At 46.4% G+C, this 23,477-nt stretch overlaps 1 protein-coding gene across 2 annotated transcripts in view; it reads right to left on the reverse strand.

Moving 5' to 3' along the window:
• LOC138267775 (fatty acyl-CoA hydrolase precursor, medium chain-like) overlaps window positions 1-23,477 on the reverse strand; it is a 195,049-nt gene that overhangs the window by 22,818 nt on the left and 148,754 nt on the right. For both annotated transcript variants that reach the window (XM_069216972.1, XM_069216973.1), the window contains one exon: window positions 11,557-11,703. In XM_069216972.1, the coding sequence (XP_069073073.1) occupies window positions 11,557-11,703 (147 nt within the window). The remainder of the gene's footprint in view (window positions 1-11,556; window positions 11,704-23,477) is intronic.

Genomic DNA, 23,477 nt, shown 5'->3' on the forward strand with positions numbered 1-23,477 from the left:
TGGAATCAGGACCCCGGCAGGGGGAGATGTTGGCCTTCCCCCACCCGCCTGCTCTTGTGATTTGAGAGCCACGGGGCCTCTCCAGGAGTTGTGCTTTAACTGTGCCTCATCTCCTGTTTGGAGGGAGGCCTTCGCTTCCTTTGACTGTGTTCACGAGTGCAGCCTCCAGCCCTGTCCCGCAACCCCCACTTTCCCTTGACAATCTGCGATCCAGCAGCTTCCCTGCCAGAGTGAGTCTGACCTCCTGATGCAACGCTGATCTGTGGCGGCCTGGTGGGCACCTCTTCACTGTGCTTTGGCCTGAGGGATGTAGTGGCCTTTTGACCCTGGAGTCACAGGGCCCTGGCAAGAATCCCAGTTGAGGGACCTGGTGTTTTTGCGAAGCAGCATCCCCCCTTGTCTTGGCCCTGGGGTGTGGATTGTGGGGGGGAGGGCCCAGTGTGGAAAGATTCCCAACCTGGCCCTCAGGGGCCTGAAGTATCCCATATGCAACAATCAATCAATCAGTGATTTCTAAAGTGCGGCTCATCACCCATAGGGTCTAAAGGTATTGTTTGTGTGTGTGCTGCTCAATCGAAAAGCCAGGTCTTGAGGTTCTTCCTGAAGTGCTTAAGTGATGCGGTCTGCCTGAGTTTGAGAGGTAGCATGTTCCATGTCCGGGCTGTGAGGTAGGAGAAGAATCTTCCTCCTGCTGTGCTTTCCTGGATCTTGGGAACGGCTGCGAGGGCGAGATGGGAAGAGCAGAGATGTCCGTTTGGTATGTAGAAGGTGAGGCGATGGATGGGGTATTCCAGTCTTATGTTGTATAGTGCCTTGTCGGTGTGGATTAGGAGTTTGCATGTGATGCGTTTGTTGACTGGGAGCCAGTGTAGGTCTCTGAGGTGGGAGTAGATGCGGCTGTGCTGGGGGATGTCCAGGATGAGTCTGGCTGCTGCATTCTAGATTCTTTGTAGTCTTGACTGTAGTTTCTTGGTGACGCATAGAGTGCGCTGTCATAGTCCAGTTTGCTAGTGACAAGTGCGTGGGTGACTGTCTTCCGCATGCCAGAGGGAATCCACTTGAAAATCTTTCAAAGGAATCATAGGGCATGGAAGCATGACGATGAGACATCGTTGACCTGGTGGATCGTGGATAAAGAGGAGTCCAGGGTGATGCTCAGATTGTATGCGTGGTCCGCGGGAGCAGGGGTGTTTCCCAGTGTGGTTGGGCACCAGGAGTCATTCCAGGTGAAAGAAGTGGAGCCGATTATGAGGATCTCCATTTTGTCGGAGCTAAGTTTGAGGCAGCTGGCTTCCATCCAGGCAGCAACTGATCTCATCCCAATGTGGAAATTTCTCTTGGCCTTTGCAGTAAACGGACAGGGAGAGGATCAGTTGGGTATCGTTAGCTTAGGAGACTATGTTTAGCCCGTATTGTCTGATGATCTTGGCTAGTGGGGCCATGTAGATGTTGAAAAGTGTCAGTCAGAGTAATTATTCTTGGGGCACTCCGCAGCATGTGTCTTTGGGTTCTGACGTGAACGGCAGTAGTCTGATATTCTGTGTTCTTCCAGTGAGGAAGGACCTGATCCAATCCAGAGGTTTATCTTGGATGCCGGCGTTGTGTAGTTTGGCACAGAGGGGGGATGGGAGACGGTGTCAAACGCAGCGAAGAAGTCAAGGAGTGGGAGTGCGGCCGGGCCTCCGTGGTCTAGTATGGTGCGTATGTCGTTGTGACTGGTAGGAGTGCTGTTTTGGTGCTGTGGCTGCTTCTGAAACTGGATTGAGATGGGTCTAGGATTTGCTGTGCCTCAAGGAATTCGTGAGTTGCTGGCTGATGGGTACGGGAGCAGAGAGATGGGTCTGTAGTTTTTCAGCTCCCGAGGGTTGGCAGTGGGTTTCTTGAGCATTGGGTTGATCTCGGTGTGCTTCCAGTGTGATGGGAAGGGGGCGGTCTCGAAGGATTGCTTGATAGTTCGGCAGAGCTCAGGTCCAATGCACTGGCCAGGTTGAAGATATGATGAGGGTACGGATCCGAGGGTGCTCGTGAGTGGATGAAGTTCTTGAGACTCTGGATGTCCTTTTTGGTGATGGAGGTCCAGGAGTTCAGGATCTGGTGTGGTGCTGGGTCCGTGGTGGTGTGAGCAGGTTTTGGTACCTGAAGCCTTCATAAATGTCCTGGATTTTTCAGTGGGAAAAGGTAGCAAGGTCATTGAGGAGGTCTTGGGAGGAAGGGATGGATGAGCTGTCTGTCCTGTGGGTTCATGAACTGTTTGACAATGGTAAAGAGCTCTTTGATATTGTGAGCACTGGTGCTGAGGCCTTCTTGAATGGTGGATTTTTTGACAGCTCTGATGTTCTGGTTGTGCCGGGTTACTGAGTTCTTATAGGCTGTGCGGTCTTCGGCTGATTTGCTGTTCTGCCATTTCCATTCCAGTTGTCTGTCTGCTGGAGCGTTGGAGTCTTGTAGGTCCGCTGTAAACCATTTAGGTATTTTGCTATGTCGATTTTATGCTGGGTTCCTTATGGGAGCTACATTGTTGGTGCATTCCAATAACTAGCGGTGTAGATTGCGTGCAGCTTCATTAGCATCTGCTGCATCCGGTGGGGGGAGTGGTTGAGAGCGTTGGTAAGTTTTGCTTCTGTAACTTTACCCCAGCGTCTGCCAAGGGGGCCAGGGCATAGTGTTGTGTAGTGTTCTTTGTGAAGTTAAAGTGGACGTAATTGGGGTCGGACCAATGGTGTTCGGAGTGATGGTGATGTTGTTGACAGCTGAGAAGACAGGGTCAAGGATGTGTCCAGCTCTGTGGATGGGGACGTTGACAAGTTGTTTGAGGCCGAGTGTTGTAAGGTTGCCCAGGAGATTTGTGGTGTTACGGTCACTGTGGATATCAAGGTGGAAGTTGAGGTCACTGAGTAGAATGTAGTCGGTGAACGTGAGCGCTTGGAGGGCAACAAGTTTGACGATGTCTTGCAGAATTGGCGTTGGGGTCCTGGTGGCCTCTAGATGAGTGTGCCATGGAGGGAGGAGTTGGGGTTGGTCTGAATCTGGAAGTGTAGGTGTTCATGGGTTGGCTGAGACTGTGACTTGTTGGTGGTTGTCAGGCGGAGGGTGTTCTTGTAGACTATGGCAATACCTCCTTCATGCCTCCTCCAGGCCGATTGACTCTGTCCCTGTGTATGATTTTGTAGTTGTCCGGGATGGCCGTGACAATGTCCGGGGCTGAGGTGCGGGTGATCCATGTCTCCGTAAAGAAGGCGACGCCCGGGGCCTTTGGAGGAGGTCCGAGACTTCTACTGTATGTTTGACGAGGGAGTGTGTGCTGAGGAGTATGCACCTGAGGTGGTCATCCGTGGTTGGTACAGGACTGCAAGGTGGTCCTGGTAGGCTACAGGAGCATGTGCAGCATTAAAAATGTCCATGAGTGTTCCTGGGGTCGGCTAGGTGGCAGGCTGACGATCTTCCAATGTTGGGGGCAAATAGGGGTGTTAGCGTTGAACCGGCGGATGGAACGTGGACCAGGGTTCATGGCACTGGGTGTGCGTAGCCACCATTAAGAAAGGGAGGGAGGTGGAAGGTCTGGTCAGCTGGGAGGCAGGAGGGTGGGAAAAGCGCTTCACAGGGAGGGAGAAGGGTGGTGTTGCAAGGGCAGCAACAGCACAGGGAAAACACAGGGAGGGGGAGAGGGAAAGAGACAAGATGGAAAAAATTGAATAAAAGACAGAAAGTTAAACAGAAGTAAACAACAGAAATAAAGGCATAAGTAAAAACAGGAGTAAAGAGAGACAGGAGATACTTGCATGCAGATGGCCACTAGGCCACGAGGGATGAGGTGCAGGTGGGAGCCTGAGGGTGGAGGTGGCCTCGAACTGAGAGTGAGGCAGGCTCTCAGTTCGCTTGAGGCAGAAGCAGCAGGAGGAGCTGCACAGGGGAGGGCAGCAGACGTCGACTAGGAGGTCAGAGGAGTCATCCTCTCAGTGCGCAGTGGCCGCCATTAAGAAGGTGAGGGAGGCATGGGGTCCGGTCAGCTGGGAGACAGGAGGGCAGGTAAAAGCGCTACACAGGGAGATGGGGGGGCAGGGGCAACAGCAGCGTGGGGAAAATGCAGGAAGAGTGAAAGGAGAGAGAAAGAGACAATAAGGAAAAAATAGAATAAAAGACAGAAAATAAAACAGAAGTAACAAAACAAGTAAAGGCAGACACAAAAGCAGGAGTAAAGAGAGACAGAAGATACATGCAGATGGCCACTAGGCCACCAGAGATGAGGCGCAGGTGTGAGTCTGTGGGTGGAGGTGGGCCTTGAACTGAGAGTCAGACAGAGCTGAGTCTGCAGGAATGACAGGCACGCATAGGGCCACTGTTGCACTTGATGAGCCTGCTCATTCCCCTGGTGGGAATTGCTGGAACTAGAGGACTGCCATTGCAACATGCTGTACGGCTCGCTCTCCCTGAAGCGGGTGGTATTTAAAGACCCACCAATTGGTGTTGTGGCTTATCTCCACTGCTGCAGAGCGGTGGCTCGGAGACAAACATAAGGCCACCTTCTGCACATTCAAGCGGCTCTGCACCCCACTACACAGGCTCCTTGCCTAGACACACCTGGCCTGACCTGGTTGGGGTGCACAGAGATGACGATAATGACATCGGGCTCATGTACCAAGAATCTGTGACTCTCACTTCACCTGCATCTAGCCCTAAAGACTGCCTGATACTGATTTAGCACTCCTTCTACTATCCAATTGCAAAATTGAGATTGGCTGCATTGACCCCCCCACCAGCACCCTCATACTCCACAACAACCGTCCACGATTTACTTGTTGCCTGGCTGTTCATACTGCTGCACACCATGGCAAGCAAGCTAGGTCACCATACCCACCAACAAGACAATCAACACCAAATATGGGGAAAGATGGAGCTGTGAAGCCCTACCCCTCCCTACTGCACATCAATCAGTACACCAACTTGGCTGGAGCAACAGGGGGGGTGATGCCTCAGATATACCTGCATCCTCAGAGGAAGACCTCAACAAAATCCTGCAGGTCATCCATGCCCCGTAGACAGTGGTTCAAACAAAAATTGGAGAGGTGCGAGTGGACAGGGCACTACTCTGACAGGACCTCAGAAATTACACTACTCTGATAACAAAAGCAGAGGGGCGTCTTCCATATTGCAGGATGAGGTAGTCGATCTCCAGGCTAAAGTTGCTCGCCTCTTCATCCATACAAACAAGCTCTACCATTGACCAGAGGGTGCTGAGAACTGTTCAAGACACAATAACTTGTGTTTTGTTGGCTTCCCAGAGGAGATGGAAAGTGCCCACCGTGCAGACTTCTTGGAAGAGTGGCTTCATTCTTGGGTACCAGCAGATGACCTGTCCCCCCTGGTTTGCCCTGGTACGTGTTCACAGGGCGCTCACCACTAAACCTCCGGGCGCGTCACCCTGACCTATGATTGCATGATTCTACAATTTTAAGGACAGAGACTGTGTACTAAGCTCAAGCACACCCAGACCACTGATATAAAAACTACAAAATTCTCAACTTTCCTGATTATACTCATGAAGTCCAGGCCTGACGTTGCTCCTATGAGTCCATCAAGCAGAAGCTCCGGTCCCTACAACTGTCATATATGCTCCTCTTTCTACTCCCTTAAGGAAAGACTCTGGCAAGACTCACTTCTTCGAAACTCCTTAATCAGCATGGGAATGGTTGACAGAAGAAAAACAGTTGCACAGGCTGACCAGCTCTTCTCCTTCACCTTACCTGCCGACTGGCCTGTTGCGTAGGGCTGACACATTGGCAAGCAGACACCCGAAGCAGATCTGCACCCATTAATAATGGGGGAGGTGTAAGATGAGGGCTGCATCACTGTCACAGAGTTCTTGCTACCCACCCCTGTCGCAGCGACAAGATCAATATCCAGAGACTGGTGGAGACATACATGTTGCATCTCAGCCGGATGAGTGATTGAGCCAGACTCCCTCTTCCATTTAGAACTGATGATGGGGCTCTGGGACTCAACTCTGCCTCAACATGGCAACTACATTTACAGAACACTCACAACCACTTGGTATTGCATTGATCGTACAAATTGGAGGGGTCCACCACTCCACACCTGTTTAGGACAGCTTGGTTCTTAGCTGGGGCATATGTATTTGGGTGACAGACGCTCCTTGGGGGGAAGTATGGGCAGGCAGGAGTTGGGGGAGGTTTTTCATTGATTGTTTCTTGACTCATCTTCTTTTCAGGTTGTCACTGGGTCCCGGAGCTACTCGGCCAGTCATGGCTTCCACACACCTAGTCACACATGCATCACGCTTGGCACCCATTTTCTTCCATGTAATTGACACACCTCTAGATGTAATGCAAATCAGGTTCTTAGCCCTCCCAGGGCCCTGTACACTGTGATACCATGGAATGTAAATGGTCTCTTGAACCGGATCAAGCGCTCTGCAGTGTTGCGTTACACCCAGTTCATCCTCCCTTTCATCTTGATGCTACAGGAGACCCACCTGATAGGTGAGAACTGCCCATTCCTTGCTCAGAAGGGGTTTGATAGAGTGTATCATGTTGGATTTGTGTGGTGGCCTCAGGTGTGGGTGGGGTGGCAATCCTCATAAGATGGGCCTTCCCCCTAGAGGTGTCCCAGACTTAGACTGATCCCCACAGTCTGTACAGCGTCCTTTTGGGAACAATGGAGGGCCACCCCTTAAACATCTTCTGCCTCTACGTGCCCAACAGTGCACAACTCCTTCCTAACTACACTCCTGGGTGTCGTGACCCAATTGCCTCCAGGACCCGCTACTATAGGTGGCGATTTTAACTCAGTTCTAGAGCCTATGGTGGACTCAACTGGTCGCCCATCAGATGTGAGGCATCGTAGAGCTGCCTCCTTGCACCAATGGTTGACCACCTTAGGTTTGTGTGACGTGTGGAGGATCTGGAATCCCAGGATATGACAATACATACACACCTCTGCTGCACACCATACCCATGCACATATAGACATGTTTTTCATGCCCGCTACTGATCTACTGTCAATTTTACTAATGCAAATAATTTCACTGGGGATTTCAGACCACATTCCATTTCTTCTCTGTGTTGGTCTATAGGTCTGCACGTAGCGCCCAATGTGGCGGCTCAATGCTTGGCACCTCCAAGATGAAAGACACCCACCAAAGACATCTGCCATGAGATTGAGGCATACTTACACACACACATGGGATCAGTTCAGTCTGCCGGATCCCTGTGGGGAGCATGTAGAGCCACTGTTCGGGGGTATGTTAAGGCTTGTATCAGGAAGAAAGAGAATGCACAACTTGACTGAATCACCCAGTTAGAGGCCCTAGAATCACAGCTCTCCGACACCCTTCACTGTGACATTACTAGGGAACTAAACTTGGTTTGAGAAGAAATTAGAACACACTCCTTAGAGCAAAGCAAATTTGGCATATCTCAACAGCGCAGATCTATGGGTGGGGGGGATAAGAATAGCAAACTGCTATGCTGGCTTGCCTCCAGACCCCTGGCTATAAGGATCATACCCGAAGTAGTGGATTTGAGAGGACACATGCAGAACTCCTCCATAGGCATTGCCTTTGTGTTTGCTGACTACTATGCATCGCTTTAGACGGCCGTCTCACATCCTGACTCTGAAAGCCCTGTTCTGCTCCTAGAAGGAGATACCCATGCCTCTCATTTACAGCGCCAATCGTCGGGTGTTGAATCAAACCATCACTCTGGAAGAAATCAGCGAGGCAATCTCGGCAATGACGCCTGGCCCCGATGGCTATCCCACAGAGTTCTACACCAAATGCAAAGATATCCTTGCTTCACAATTGCTAAATCTTTACAAAAAGGCAGCAGGAGTGGGCCTTTTTCCTCAGGACCTTGACAAGGTCACCAGAGAGGTCCAAAGACACACCCACCATCTGTCTTTTGTGCCGATTATTGGCCCATCTCTCAAATCAAGATCTACGCAACTGTGCTGGCTAACCAACTATTATCGGTCTTAAGATCTTTAATCTGCCCAGTCCAGTGTGGGTTCATGCCTACCTGTAGTACAAGGCACTACTTGAGGCACCTGCATGTGGCACTTGCCTAACGTCATTCACTTCCACCTTGTGGGCCTTACTCCTGATAGGCTTTGAGAAGGCCTTTGATACAGTGGACTGGAACTATCTGCTCTGGGTGATGGTGAGGGCAGGATTTTTGTCATGTTTCTACCACCTGATTGAAGTTTTTTACTCTAACCCAATAGCCTGTGTACAAATTAACAGGGTGGGTCTCTGATGAATATGCCATCCACTGTGAGACCTGACAGGGCTGTCTCCTGTACCCCCTCTTTTTATGCCTCAGAGATAGAGCCCCTTGACAAGCTCATACTTTGTGACACTCAGCTCAAGGGGTGGGAACGGAGCACAGGACATGAAGACCGCATCGCACTTTATGTCGATGATGTGCTGCTGTATCTTTCAAACCCAGCAGACAGTGATCCTCGATGTCTCTAGCTTCTCTGACTTTTAGCAGAGGCTAGAAGATTGACTGTCAATGCAGCAAAATCATTTCTGGTTTCACTAGTGTCTTTGCAAGACTGTACAGATTGGCAAACAACTATCCCAATCCGTCACCTTAGCTTCCACTCTCTGGGTATCCATGTGGCCCTTAACCCAGCCTTGGTCTGGTCCCTTAGTGTTACTGTGATCACCTACAAGGCCAAAGCAGACCTCAAGAAGTGGCAAGTACTACCTCTGAATGTCATGTGAAAAACAATATTATACATGATGATGGTGTTAACTCATTTTCTGTATCTGTTTCAAAATTTTCCCATCAGTATTTCTCCACACTGGTTTAGAGAAATGGACTCCTTGGCCATCTCTTTTCTTTGGCACAACGTCAGACCCTGTCTGGCTTTCCACATTTGTCAGTGCATGCCGTATGAAGGGGGCCTGGACATGACAACTTGTATTTATACTACCTAGCATCTCATGTTTTAGTTATCAATGATTGGCTTAATGGAGGTTGGTCAGATCAAGCTTATTGGCAGGAGCTCGCCTCACTGGGGTTCCTACGCATTATGGAGCTGCTCTATGGCTGAGCCATTTCCATGGCCAATCGGGAAGTGACTAGACTGATGTTTTGTGGGTGGAGAGACGCTTAGCAACACTCAGGATGGTGGAAGAAAATCACTCAACACACCCCCCTATGGCACAGCAAGTGGTTGAGGGAGATGGCAACGCTGGAGGGATTCAACTGATGGGACGCCACAGGCATCAGGCTTTTGGAAGATGTGTGGGCAGGTACGCACATGAGCTCCTTCCAAGAACTCCAGCAGACATATGAATTAGCTAATTCACAATCTCATCAATTCCTGCAGCTGCATCATACCTTGCGAGTGCATATTCCCTCTGCTACTTCCATCCCAGAGTTTAGCCCCAAGGAGGCTAAAGTGATGATGGGGACTCTAGGCAAGGGAGGGTCTCCCATATCTACCACACAATGGTCCTTAATTTACCTGAAACACTATACTCCCTCAGGGCCCGCCAGGAAGGCTGGCTTGGGCTTCTGTTGAGGAGGACTGGTGAGATGCATTGATGGCACCTAGAGTCCTTACGATCTCCTCTAGATTTGCTTGGTGCAAAAGTATTACTTACACTGCGCATATCTTACCCCTGTCCGACTACATTGGGCAGGCCTACTGGCTAGCCCTGCATGTGGCTGCTGCTCCCGCGCACCGGCTGATTTCTTTCATATGGTCGGGTCATGGCCTCTAATAGTGCACTACTGTGGGACATTGTTGGCTGACCTTTCCATGGTGTTGGGCCTCTCACTAGACCTCTTCCTTCTTTTGGTTCTACTAGGGGTGGGTGATGGGAGGCTCCTGGGCAGATAGGGCACTGCTTGGCACGGCCCTTATGGTGGCTAAAATAGATATTGCGGTCTACTGTAGGGCTCCTGGGCCTCCAACACTGCCGAAGTGAAGGCATAATGTCGATTGGTGTGCCCAACAAGAAAACCCAGTGTACAAGGCATGGGACTGTCCCACTACTCATTTAAGGATTTTGAATAAATGGTTTGGGGCTACAGGAATGGGTGCTGAGTTGCAATAAATGTTCTGTTTGAACCATGAGTGTTATTCACCTGTATGATGCATTTAATGTCATATTAGTAACGAACTGGATCATAGTGGTGCTGGCAGGAGTTTTATTGAAACTACTAATGAGACTTGTTATTATGCTAATAAAACAAAAAAAAGCGTTTATCAGCAAAACAAATCTGTAGCAATTCGTTTTGACTTTTTCAAACCAAGAAGCCTATGCAGTACCTAACGTTAAGAAAATTGATTTCCGATTCAACCTTTATTTGAGATATATATCTGCACTTTAGATGGATAGATATTTCCACTACAATGTCTCAGCTTCGACCTTTTTCTAGTACAATGATGACTGCGCTCAGCTGACAGTACTGTGTTTTGAAAACACATCACTACATACATATACTCTGCCATGACGGCAGTCCCTATAGCTTGGATCATGGCTACAGCTTAAGTATTTATCATTCCCAAAAAACACCCAAAAAACTGGTGGTCCCAGAATGCATGCTGTTAGCAAAAAAAGTGGTTAAGATGTTGTAGGTGATATGGCACCTTATTGTACATGATAATATTTGCACGTGACTCACAAAGTCAGTTTTTCAAATGAGAGAGCATGTTCACAGGGCAATCGTATGTGATTCTGAGCAGTGGTGGAGATGGAAGCGATGGCCTCTCAAGCACAGATCTGCACAGCAAAATGCTAACAATCAAGCATTTAAACTCATCAGGAATTGAGGTGCCTCCTTACAAGCCATATTGCCCAGCACAATGAAAGACCTCCAGTGGCCTGGGTTTGGATAAAAACTCTCCTGGACCTTCAGTCCTCCTGCGATATTGTCAGCTGCATTAGGAATGTGTGTCTAAAAAGACTCAGTCCTGCATGCTGGCACCGCTTCTCCAGACGGAGCACAGACTAGCCTTTGCAGGAACTTCAAGAGCTGCAACTGAGGCAGCCTGCTTTCAAATGGGATTGCTTTTAATTTTTTCTGAATGTATAGAAAAATATATATTTTTAATGAAAATGTATGGTAATGTCGATCCTATTAGTCCCAACCCATTTCAAAGTCTGCTGTGGGTGCAGAGTGACAGATCGGTAGAGGATTCATGAGGCACACACGAGGGTCACGTGTCAACCATCCATTCTCATGTCTGCAGAATTAGCGTAACTAACCCTAAACCCTCCCTCAGAAAAGGCCTGCATACTAATGAAAAGCATGAACTCATTTTTACATTACCTCATCTTAGAGATGGCCCTTTTTTTAGACAAATATTGTTTGTTAATGAATATTCGACAGACACAGACTTCAGCAGGTATTAATAGCTCAGGAATATAAAAACACTGAGTGCCACCGAATTTCAGAAATTGGGAAAACAATGAAAAATATCCACTGAATGCACAAAAACTGAGCACTAAAAACAGGCAATAATAATTTTAAGCAAAAACAGGGATATGCTTCTGATGTAAAATTAAAAGAAATGTCTCACCCATGTCAATGTCGCCCTCAATAAAGGCTCCACCAAACACAAAACCAAGCTCATCCGAATGATCAGCTTTTACGAAGTCTGGTCTTAGGTTTTGAAATTTTTTTGGCCGATGCTGGAATTCATAGAAGTAGACTGGAAGGCCAGTATCTGTTAAACAGAAATATATATTCTCAAAAGACATTATAAAATTAAAAACATAATTGTATTCGTCAGAATAAAGCTGAAAAACATCTTATAAAAAATAGAGTATTGGTTTAACTGGAAATGAGAACTGACCTAATGGAAAATTGGAGCTATTCCAATAGGTAAGTGCCTCTGTAAAGTCCGTACAACGCAAGCTTGTTAATGCCCCAGTATTCCAAAATTGTCTCCACTTAGTGATATAGGCCAATGTGCGTTTTCCATGGTACAACAAACGCACTTTTAAAGGAAAGTATTTGCACCAAAGTATGTTTTCACAATAAGAGCTTTCGCTGATAGTCAACCACAGACAGACGATTATACCTAACGTCAGTTCCGAAAGGCTATTCAGCAAGCAGCATCAATGGGTAAAACATTGTAAAGAAAGTAGAAGACAGTAAAACATCTGGCATCGGATAGCCAAGATTAATATCAAAGAAATACAGAAAACGTGCATCCTGCTATTTTCACAGAATATAAGGAAAAATGTCCCTACCAAGGGAATTTTTGTATCTGTATTTTTAAATTCTGGTGCTTTTAAATGACTAGTGTTGGTGCAGGACTGTGATGGTTAGTTGAGCTGGTTAGGTGTACACGTCATTAGAAGTATGATGATGATTTAATGGTGCCAGATTCCCCTTTGCAAGTCGGCTGCAAAGGTTTCATTGAGGGTTCCCAAAGCCCGGCTTCCTGCTCCATCATATTCAGTTGTTACCAGTGCTTGAAATGGAAAAATTAAAGTGCAGGTACTCTGTCCCAGAGTACCTGCTTGTTTCTGAGAAGTGCCGGTACTCTCCAATTAAAAGTATTGCGTTTTTCTTGAGATGTGCCGGTACTCTCCCTCTCAAAATAAAAAAGTGCCGGTACTCAGTACCAGACAGTACCGGCCCATTTAAAGCACTGGTTGTTTCACATATTATTTCCCGCTCCGATGGGATCCACTCAGATAAGGACGACTTAGAAAATGCATTTGTTTTTTTTCATAACTTTGGGGCCATTTGAAGAATCTGCACCAAACTTTAAAAAAAACTTTCATCCACTTTGAGTCCTTCATGACAGGTTTTGTTCAGATACATCAAGCGGGGGCAAGAACAATGGGGGATCCCAATAGGGTGATTTCCCTTGTTAATTCCTATTGCACTTTTGTACAGAAATAGACAATGCACACAATAACACTAAACGACACATAACTTTACACAAGGATTGTACCTTTTTTGTTGATGGAATTCCATGCAGTAGTTTTTTGAGAAGTTAGCATTACAACAGGTGCTTATGTTCGGACTAAAGAGGTTGCATTATAAGTATTACTGGACAGTTAATTCATGGATATCTCAGATATGGACCTGCAAACATTACAGAATTCAGAGCTTTCTCCCCTGCCGGTCGTTCTTGAATAGCAAATGTGGATTTGCTGATCTAAAATGATCTGTTTGGTTCTCCACAACACTGATAGAAAATGTGGCCACCAATATGAGACTCAGGGACTTGGCCTCTGAGCCCTGGACAAAATTAGGTGAGGGCACAAAAGGGGCAGTGCACCTTTGCCCCAGACTTATGTGGCAGTGCCTTAAAGGGACCCCCCTACTTGATTACAAATCAGCCAAAAATAGTTTTTTAAAAACTGAAAGAAAGGTCTAGCTGGAGTCTGTCCATGTGGTCAAACACTGCTGTGCAAGGCCAAAAGTTGTGTGCAACTGGGGTTGGCTGCGCATCGCAGGTGGGAGTGCAGTCTAGCTGGAGACCATCCCCTGCAGCCAAATACTACTGTGCATGGCCAAAGGCTCTGCACAGCAGCATTTTTCCACCTGCTGAAATATGGGTGCAGTGTCTTCAAGTCATGCACAGCAGTGGTTGGCTGCCCATGGCAGCAGGACTGCAGGGAAACCTCAGCTGAACATAGCTTTAGCCTTTGTGGACTGTGGATAGGCTACCTGTGAAGAGTTGGGAGCGGAGCCTGATCTCTGGCCTGGCTTTGCAGCCAACTCCAACTGCTTATGGCAGAAGGCCATGCACTGAGGTAGCTGGCCTCCAGTGAATGCTTGGGCTGATAACATGGGTTGACCACCAGTGAAAGGTTTGGGGCAGGGATTTTGTGGATGTGGTATATAATCGAAAACCTCCCATAAAATCACTGATAAATTTTGGCATAATTTGTATATATTTATTGGTTTAAATATTGTCAGCACATTAGCATTGCAGCTGGTGTTTGAATTATGGATGCATGGCTGTTGTATGATTTATGGTTTGGGGTCTTAACCATACCTTGCCTTGCATATTTAAGTGTTTTCTGGGTTTTAAACCATAGCTGTGCATGAACTGTGATGTTATGTGAATTTCTGAGGTTTTGCCAACCACATCTCCAACTTGACTACTGTACTTTCAGTGAATTAATATATTTGAAATATATTATTATATATGTTTTTGCGATTTTGCTACACAAAATGCAATGTTATAAACACCTACATTACACAGGGAACTGTTATATATAGTAATTATGTAATGGCTGCAGGTGAAATATGGTTTATGTCATCAAAACGACAACCCTCATATACTCTGAAGAGCGTTAAGATTCTCAGGATACTTGGATTATGCAGCCCGGAAAACCAATTTATTTGGTAACTTTACCTAAATAAGACAGCAAGCAAGACAATTATGCAGGCATTTTGTGTCAGTTGTATTTTTATCCATGTGAAATAGAAACAACATTTTTTGTAAAATCTCCAAATTATGCAGCAAATTAATTGGCAAATGCACTAAATCCATAACTATGCTGTAATCTCTGCGGACACAGAATCGATTAAATACATTGACCTTCACCGTTGCCCACTGTTTTACTAACAATTTAGTTAAGTAACATAAACAAAGCTTAAGCATTCCAATTCCAACAGTGATCATTCACTTTGAAGAAAGACCTTTTTCAACAGAACTGCTTCAAAACAAACATTTATATTTCACGATTCCCTGTGAAATAAGGAGTTCAGCTTCTTAATAACAACCCCAACCCACTCTGCAGAACTTTACCTTGTCTGGAAATTAAGATTATGCAGCATGGAGGACCAAAATATGGGGCAAAAAATGCAAATTATGGGGCAGATACTGTGAAGAAAATAGTGTTTCCATCTAACTACCCCAAAATAAACATGTAATATGCAAATACATAATGGGTAACGGTGTAATTCGGTCCAATATTGATATCTCAGAGTTCTGGTGATACTTACATAAGCATCTGGGCTTGTGATTATTGATGTCATCAGAAACCCTCAATGGGAAGATTGTATCACACTAGACAATTACATGTATATATATATATATATATGAAACCCAGTGGTGGTCACCATTAGGTAGTAATAGTTAGGACCTCGTTTCAATTGAAAAATCGTTTTTTGACCTGCATATGTCTTTGGTGCCTGTTAGAAATGGGGTTTCTGGTTAGCTAGGGTATGCAACTAAGCCAGGCAGAACCCTCCCAATCTAGTCAGGGTAAGGGAATTACACATCCAAGATAACCCCAGCTCACCCCCTTGGTAGCTTGGCACGAACAGTCAGGCCTAACCCAGAGGCAATGTGTAAAGCGTTTGCACAACACACACAACACATGTGGCGCAAAATGTACACCACAAAGTAAACACAACACTGAGCTATGTAAAAATAAACTGTATTGCACAAAACATAATTAGACCAACATTACATGTAAGTAATACCCTGCTACCTTAGCAGTTGTCAGAATGTTATACAGATTACTAATACTCTGCAAGAATAAGAAGTTGTCACATTAGAACACGTAAGTACTCAGGATTCTGCAACATAAGCAGCAGTCAGGAATTACCATAAATAATTCTATGTAGTTGTCATGAATACCTTTTAAATACCCATAAAAGGAACATTAGAGTATATATCACAAGTCATAGGAAATACATATCAGCATGTAATGCATATAAAAGGAAATCAGCACATATATGTAATGTCATAAAAACAGGTAGGAAACATATAACCTCCCAAGGTCCATACTAGGCTCATGGCGCCAGTATCTCCTTAAAAAAGTACCTGTTTTTCTAAAGAAAAAAGGCACTCCCAGTGTCTAGAAGCTGAGCATGGGGGGCCCCCGGCACGCCTATGTGCACAACGGGGGCCACGCGGCGCTCCTGGTGGAGAGGGGCGGCCGGCACCCTCTCCACTTGGTAAACGGGCCCCTCTTGGGGCCCGCTATCTTGGTGGGGGCCTTCTTCGGCCTCCTCACACCCTGCACGCGGGGTGGGGGCTAGGTAAGGCCCAACAAGCAGTTATGGGGCGAGAGAAAAGGGACCTTCATCGATGTCTCCCTTCCCCATTTCTAGGGAAAAATGTGCCCGGTTTTAAAAGAAAGGAACGTCCTGCTCCTGTGACAGAGACCAGGGGAAGGGGGCGTTCCCCTCACCTTCCCCCGAGTCCTGGGGTTCAGATGGGGAGATCGGACCCCTCCTGGGGCCCGTGAAGACACTCGCCGCACCCGATGCAGGCGCGAATGTTTGTAACTGGTTCCAGGGCAGCCACAGTGATCCAGGGAGAGTTGAAGGCGGCTGGTGCCCCAGGGGAGCTTCAAAGAGCGGACTGTGCCCCTGGTGCACCAATAGGAGCACGCTTACTCTGCTTTTCCTTTTTCTCGTGCCCCAGGAGTTGCGCGATCCTCGCGCTTTGTGTCTCAAAGACGCCCGGGTTGCGGTGGTGAATCCAGGCAGTGATGAAGTGCTCTTCCAAGCGCGAAAAGGCACCTAGATTCGGCCCGGCTGTGGCAGTGATCTTTACAGGCACCAAAGAGCGCTCCAAACAGCGCTACTTCAACAAAGCAGCACTCCTTGCGCTGAAGGAAGTTTTACAGAGGTCAGAGGCCATGGCACCCTGCCTCTGGAGACAAAAGAGAGAAGAAGGGGCACAGGGCTGGCGACCCCAGCTACAGGCCAGCACACAAGGGGATGTCAGCAGTGGCAGTTTCTCCTTGTGACCAGGCAGGTCACAGGTCAGCACAGCAGCAGCAGTCCAAGGCGGTCCTGGTGAGATCTCTCTACAGCGTCCTGTGTCCAGCTTCAGGTAAGGTACCTGGAGTTTCAAGAATGTCCAAAATAATGTCTCAATTTTGGAGAAAATTTCCCTATACTTATACTATGTTTAATGTGTGTTTTGAGATGGGGAGGAGAGGGGGTTCCAATCAGTTACAACTGGTTCTGGGAGTGCCCTTTCTCTCCTCCAGCACCGGCTCCAAACATCAGTGGGGGTAAACGACCCTATTGTGCGAGGCCAGGGCACAGCCTTTACAAATGCAGGTGTGCCCAGCCTCTCCCTTTTCTCAGCCCAGGAAGGGTATACAATATGTAGATGCACCTCTGTGACACCTCCACCCTCCCTGTGTTCAGGCTGTCTGAAAAGTATGCACAAAGCCCCAACTGTCAGTGTGCCCAAATGTGGATTGGAGGCAGGCTGCAAAACACCAGAGTCATAAGCACAGATAAATGCGCACTTTCTAGAAGTGGTATTTCTGTGATAGTAATAAACAAATAAACCCACACCAGGAAGCAGCATTTCTTATCACTATCACAACCATACCAAACATGCCTATGCTACCCCTCATAAATCAGACAATACCCCTTACACATAAGGCAGGGCAATCCTATGAGTAGGCAGCACTCACTGCAGTGGGACACCAAGTTAGGCTGTTTGTCACTACCAGGACAGGCCACACAACCTGGCACATGTCCTGCCTTCTACATACATGGCACCCTGCCCATAGGGCTAGCTAGGGCATACCTTAGGGGTGACTTATATGTAGTAAAAGGGGAGTGTTGGCAGCCATCTTGGGGCTCAGCTTCAGCATAGTCCCTGGAAAAAAGATAAATTAGAATTTTCCCTGAAAATCGTGTCAGATCCGTGACTCTAGCCAAAATTAAAAGAAAAAAAAGCGCAGGCTCCGGAGCTTGTTTTGGAAAGAGCCCCTAGAAGGGCCAGGTCCCAGAGGCATTATTTCAGAAAAGGAGGAGGATTCATGAGGCCACCCTCCTAAGGCTCTTGGAGCCCTGGGGACCACCACCTCCCAGGAGCTTTATTCATAAAAAAAGGAGGGGGTACATGGGACCCCCTCCTGAGGCTCTAAATGCCCTGGGGGACCACCACCTCCCCTAAATCAGCTGTAATCAGTAGGTGTCACATGAGGCTAAATACTATGTAATGGGGGGCCCGTGGACCCCCCCAGGATCATCAACTCCCCAGGGCCAAATGCCTTGAAAAAGAATGGGAGGGGATCACACGCCCCCCCCCCTCCTGGACCACATTCGGCCCCAGGTTCTACCACCTCCTCAGGGCTGGCCCTTAAAAGTAAATGAGGGAGCCCATGGCCCCCATCCTGGAGCCAATAATTGTCCTAGGGACTGCCACTCCCCAGGGCTGGCTCCTGCTATGTCCTAGGGAGCCCACCCCTAGGACATAGCTGTTTGTTTTTGCTTGGTGGGCGCTCCACCAAGCAAAAGCATACACTCCGGTTCTAGCGGATGAGAGCTGTGAAAGTGCTCCCACCCGCTGCAAGCAGAGGTCACATCTCTGTGGGCAGGGAAAGAGATTAAACTATTGCTCTTGCACACAGGGAGCTGCATTTTCGGGGCCAGCCTTTAGCATGGAGGAGTTGGGCCCAGGCCCAGGGCACCGATATTCTGATGGGCGCATGGAGCTGTGTACATTAAGGTTAAGCCATCAGCAGCACACCTGTTTTCTTGTTCCAGCCCTGTCCTTATCTCTGTCTGATTTGCCAGTTTAAAGTACTTTTAGTCCTTCATTATGATACTGTGGGCTATGTTTTTAGCATCCCTTTAGCCCCCTCCCATCACCCAGTCTGAACCCTGCTGACACACATTACCATAACCCTAATCTGTGTGAGGCAACTAAGCTATTGGTGATTTAGGTGAGCTGGGGATGTTTGTGTTCGGTGGCCAGTCGTGGCTGATCATGCATCCACTCACACATCCACTCAGAGACTTGTGCACCCACTGCCAGACCCACTCAGAGGCCCATGCACCACCTGACAGACCCCTTGAGGTACTCATGCACACACTCACAGACCCACTCAGACACTTGTGTGCAAGGCCAAAGGCTGTGTGTGGCTCGCGATTGGGGTGGAGTAGTTATAGGTGGTTGGCTACAAGGCCTGCCTTCAGGCAGGCCCTGCAGCCAACCCACACCATGCCTGGCTGGAGGCTGTGTTTAGCACAGGGTTAGGTAGTTGTAGCAGGTTGGCTGCAAGGCCTGGCCTTAGTCCAGGCCCTGCGTCCACACCCAGCTGTGCACAGCCGAAGGTCAGGTGTGGCAGTGATTAGATTAACATATAGTAATTAAAATTACTTTACGTTAAAATTCACTTAAAAAAACAAAGGTTACAGGGATGTTATAGTTAGGTTCTGAATTTACTCACTCACCCTAAGATAACTATAACTCACACCCTTGCCATGCACTACTAATTACCCCAGATATTACAGCACTCATGACAACTTTTATAACGTCAATAAAGATATCAATGAAACAGCAGTCAAATTATTGAAAAAAACAACTTTGCATTGTGGGGGCACAAGCTATAGTTACTTTAGGGTGCGACTTAAAGCCCACCTGGGGCTTTAATATGCCCCAGCGACAACTACCTCCCTGGTAAAAAATTACAAATGATGCAGAGGGTCAGTGCTGACCCCCAGGCCTCAGGGACCACCACCGCCTTGGGGCCAAATACATAATTTAAACTTGGAGGGGGTCTTTGTGGCCCACCTCCCTCAGCTGATTTTGGCCCTGGGGACCCCATCCCCCGGGGCTGACCATTAGTGCCTGGGCATCTTGGCCCTACCCAGGGCACCCAGTGTGCTTTATGGGGACTGTAGGGGGAGTATGAAGACCGTTGCAGTCCCAGCTTGCTGCCTGCCTCCTGCGGAAGTCAGCACTACTCCCGCATGCAGGGAGCTGCTAAATATTCTGCCCTCTGTGTGTGGAAGAAATCTTTCATCTGTTATGCGAGCATGTAAATAAATGAAAACTCTACTTCCAGCGAGCGGGAGCAGTTTGACAGTTCCCACTTGCTGGAAGTAGAGTTAGTGTTTGATCTTGCTCCATCTTGTTGCATGACATCCCCCTTCAGCTCTGCAAGAAACATTAAAAACATTGTTAAAACCAGCAAAACGACTTCCCATTTTTTACATCTCTTAACAAAGAGAATGGTATAGTTTTTTACTCATATTATTCTTGATACATCTTCTAATCACTGATCCCTGAAGATCCTAACCTTATGTTTGTGTTCCACTTACTATAGATGTACATGTTGTTCTTCTCCATAGCTCAATCCATTGGGGTCCTTGCCATTAAAAGCTAATATGTATTTTGGCTCCAATATCTGTAATCTATTTTCCCTATTTCTCCCTCTAACATCTTCTGCAATCACATCAATGACACTGTACTTGAGGTCCCTTCCATGCTCTTCCTTTTAGTGTCTTGCTATGGGATAGGCTGTCACAGTTTTTAATCACCCTCAGATGTTGTAAGATCCTCTTGTGGGCTTGCAATATGATGCTTCATACATATATCTTTGGGCAGCTACATTTAAAAATATATACAACAAACTCACTTTTACAATTATACTGTCCTTTTATCTTGTGTGTTGTTGTCCCTCCTTTCAATTCTCTGATGCTCTCCCCATTCTACACGCTTTGCATTTGGAACACTCCTCAAGCCCTTCTCCAAGTTTGAACCATGTTTCTTTCACTTTTCTAATGTTGCTCCTCACTAGCATATCCCTCATTGATTTCCATTTAGAAAATGTTAATTGGTGATGCCTTGACATCTCCTCAACTATTACGGGGTCACTCCTGAGGAGGAGCCAGTGCTCACAAAGGGCCACTCTCACTTCAAAATGTACAATGTTGTATGTTGTTATTAATTGTTGTAGAGTTTTGTGTGTGTTTCTTCTTTGTGGCTTTTTTAAATATACTGCTCTCCCTTTTGCTCATATCTACCTTTTTGCACACATTGGAGAAGTTAACCTCCTTATAACCCCTGTTTCTCAATCACTGGAGCATTACTCTTTTTACTGAGATAAAACCATCAGAAGTAATACAATTCATTTAGCTCTGAGGCGCCGCCATTTAGAATGGTCTCTTTCAAAGGTGCCGGGTGCAAACTGTCTGCATGCAGAATGCTGTTCCCCACACTAGGCTTTCTATGCAGTGTTGTTTCCAGTCCATTATGTTCTACCTTGATTTAGACATCAAGGCATTCTATCTCCCTGTCACTGATATTGCTAGTGAAGCTCAAATTCAAATGATTTTGATTAATCTATTAATGTGCCTATGTGTGTGCGTGTGCACCTGTGTGTGTGCGTGTGCCCTCACCCAACCCCATGCTGCGCACGATCAAAGGCGGTGAGCGGCAGGTGTGGCTGCTCATCGGACGTTAGGGGCAGACTGCAGGTCAGGTCCTTTGGCCAAACCCATATCATGCACTGGCCTTTGATGGGGGTTTGGCACTGTGTGGTATGGTAATAAAATATTATTTTATACTGAACTGAAAAAAAACCCGATATATTCACAGAACAAAATTCTAAAGCTAAAGTGACTTTATAGTCCGCTATGGTAATAATATGTTACTTTGCGATTAAAAAAACTCAGAAAGTCACTAAAAAAATGAAAGGTGAAAGTAACTTTATAGTTAGGTGAAAATGTCAGTTTAAGCATAACATTTTAAACTAAAAACCCTCTGAAATTCGCCATTCATAGTTATTTCAAGTAACTATATCCTGCTCCCTCAACTCGCACTGATTAGGGACACACATATTACATCACTTATCAAATGTTCTACAAAATTATTGATAACATGACTGATGATCCCTTAAAATAACCTCTAAAATTACAACACATTGCAGGAGGGCATAAGTTGTAGTTACGCAATGCAAGAACAAATGGTAAATAAATTTCACTGTTTATTAGGCAGCCGATCACCACTGGGTAGTTGTGGTTAGCATCACATTTCTATAGGATATAGGTTCTTTGAATTGTTTGTAACTTTGGTGCCATTCGGCAAATCTTCATTAAACTTTCCCCAAAAAAGTCTTGTCTACGTCAGCTCCTTCCTGGAAAGTTATCAGGTGATCCGTCAAGCGGAGCCCGAGAAATAGGGAGGACCCAAAACACATTTTCCTCAAGCAGTTTTCCATAGGAAAATCAAACAGCAATACAGAAAAGCAGTAGAACAGAATGACACCATATTTGCAGAAAGTTAAACCTTTACTCAATAAGTAAACTGTGTGTGATTTTGGGTAAATCCGGTCAGTAGTTTTTGTGAAATTAGGGTTCTAAACTTGTGGATTTCTTTGTGAGACCAAGTGGTTTCATTCACAGGCAGCAAGCAACTTGCTTTTCTGATAAATTTGGCTCTGTTTGATGAATCTTCAGGAAATTTTCTAAAAAAAAAAAGAAATTCACCTCAACTCCTTCCTGGAAGGTTTTGGGGTGATCTATCAAGTAGGGGCTAAGAAAAAGACGGAATCACAAAATGAAATTTTCCCATGCAATTTCCTTAGGTAAAGGGATCAAGGCTAGCAGGTCTAATCTTCCTTCTTCGGACAGCATGGAGCCCTTCCAGGAACAAGGTAGTCCTTCTTATGAATCTTCACAGGTCCAGGAGTGTTCTATTGAGAGGTGGTTCTGAAGGGCTCATTTCTGTACCTGGTGCATTCCTTTGTGTGAGAAAATGTCCTGACCTACCCCCAAAACTGGTTTTGGTCAGTTCTTCCCCTTCCTCTGGCTCCACATTGTCAAGGGTGACAATAGCAAGGGCAGGCAAGGGAATGCTGCATGCAAAGCCCATTAAAATGTACATAGGGCAGAGTGCAGCTTCTCTCCAACCATCCTGTCAGAAGGACCCTCTTCCCTCACATCTAAGTTTTCTTTGTCTCACACTCTGGAAGCAATACACAAGCCACAGCAGGAGACTCATTCACAGTCATTTGCTTAAAGGTAGGAGAATGCCAACTTTCTAAAATTGGCATTTTCAGAATATTAATGTAAAATCCAACTTTATCATTGATGATGAGTTTAAATTACAACTTATTTGAGTGTAAATTGCATATCTCTATCTCTTCCCAATCTGAAGTTTGCACTTATTATCTGCAGCAAGGTAGCCCATTGTTAGTCTATGGGAGAGACAGACCTTGCAACAATAGAAAACGATTTTAATTTTTTTTTAAACTGTCAGGACATGTGAAACTTAAACACACATGTTCTACTTTCTAAGTACTATACAAACTGCTCAATGAGCCTTTGGAACCTACCTTAGGAGTGACTTATACATATTAAAAAGGAAGATTTAGGCCTGAAAAAGGTTTAATTTGTCAATTCGAAATGATAGTTTAAAACTGCACTTCAAGCTAGAGTGGCAGGCCTGAGACATGTTTTAAAAGGCTACTTTCGTTGGTAGCACAATGAGTGCTGCCGTCCACTAGCAACATTTAATTTACAGATCTGAGATACATATAGTACCATATACTAGGAGCTCAGGAGTTAATTAAATGTACTAACCTGGTATAAGCCAATTTTACTATGTTCAAGGGTGCGAACATAACACTGTTTAGTAGGGAAAATGTGAACAGAGCCCTAAAAGCCAACAAGAAGGGGCTTAGCAAGGGAAAGCAGAGGAAGGCAAAAATTCAGGGTGACCCTATGGTGCACAAAGATGAGTCCTATTAGAAAACT

This window comes from Pleurodeles waltl, chromosome 12 (assembly GCF_031143425.1).
Source record: "Pleurodeles waltl isolate 20211129_DDA chromosome 12, aPleWal1.hap1.20221129, whole genome shotgun sequence".
Lineage (NCBI taxonomy): Eukaryota > Metazoa > Chordata > Amphibia > Caudata > Salamandridae > Pleurodeles > Pleurodeles waltl.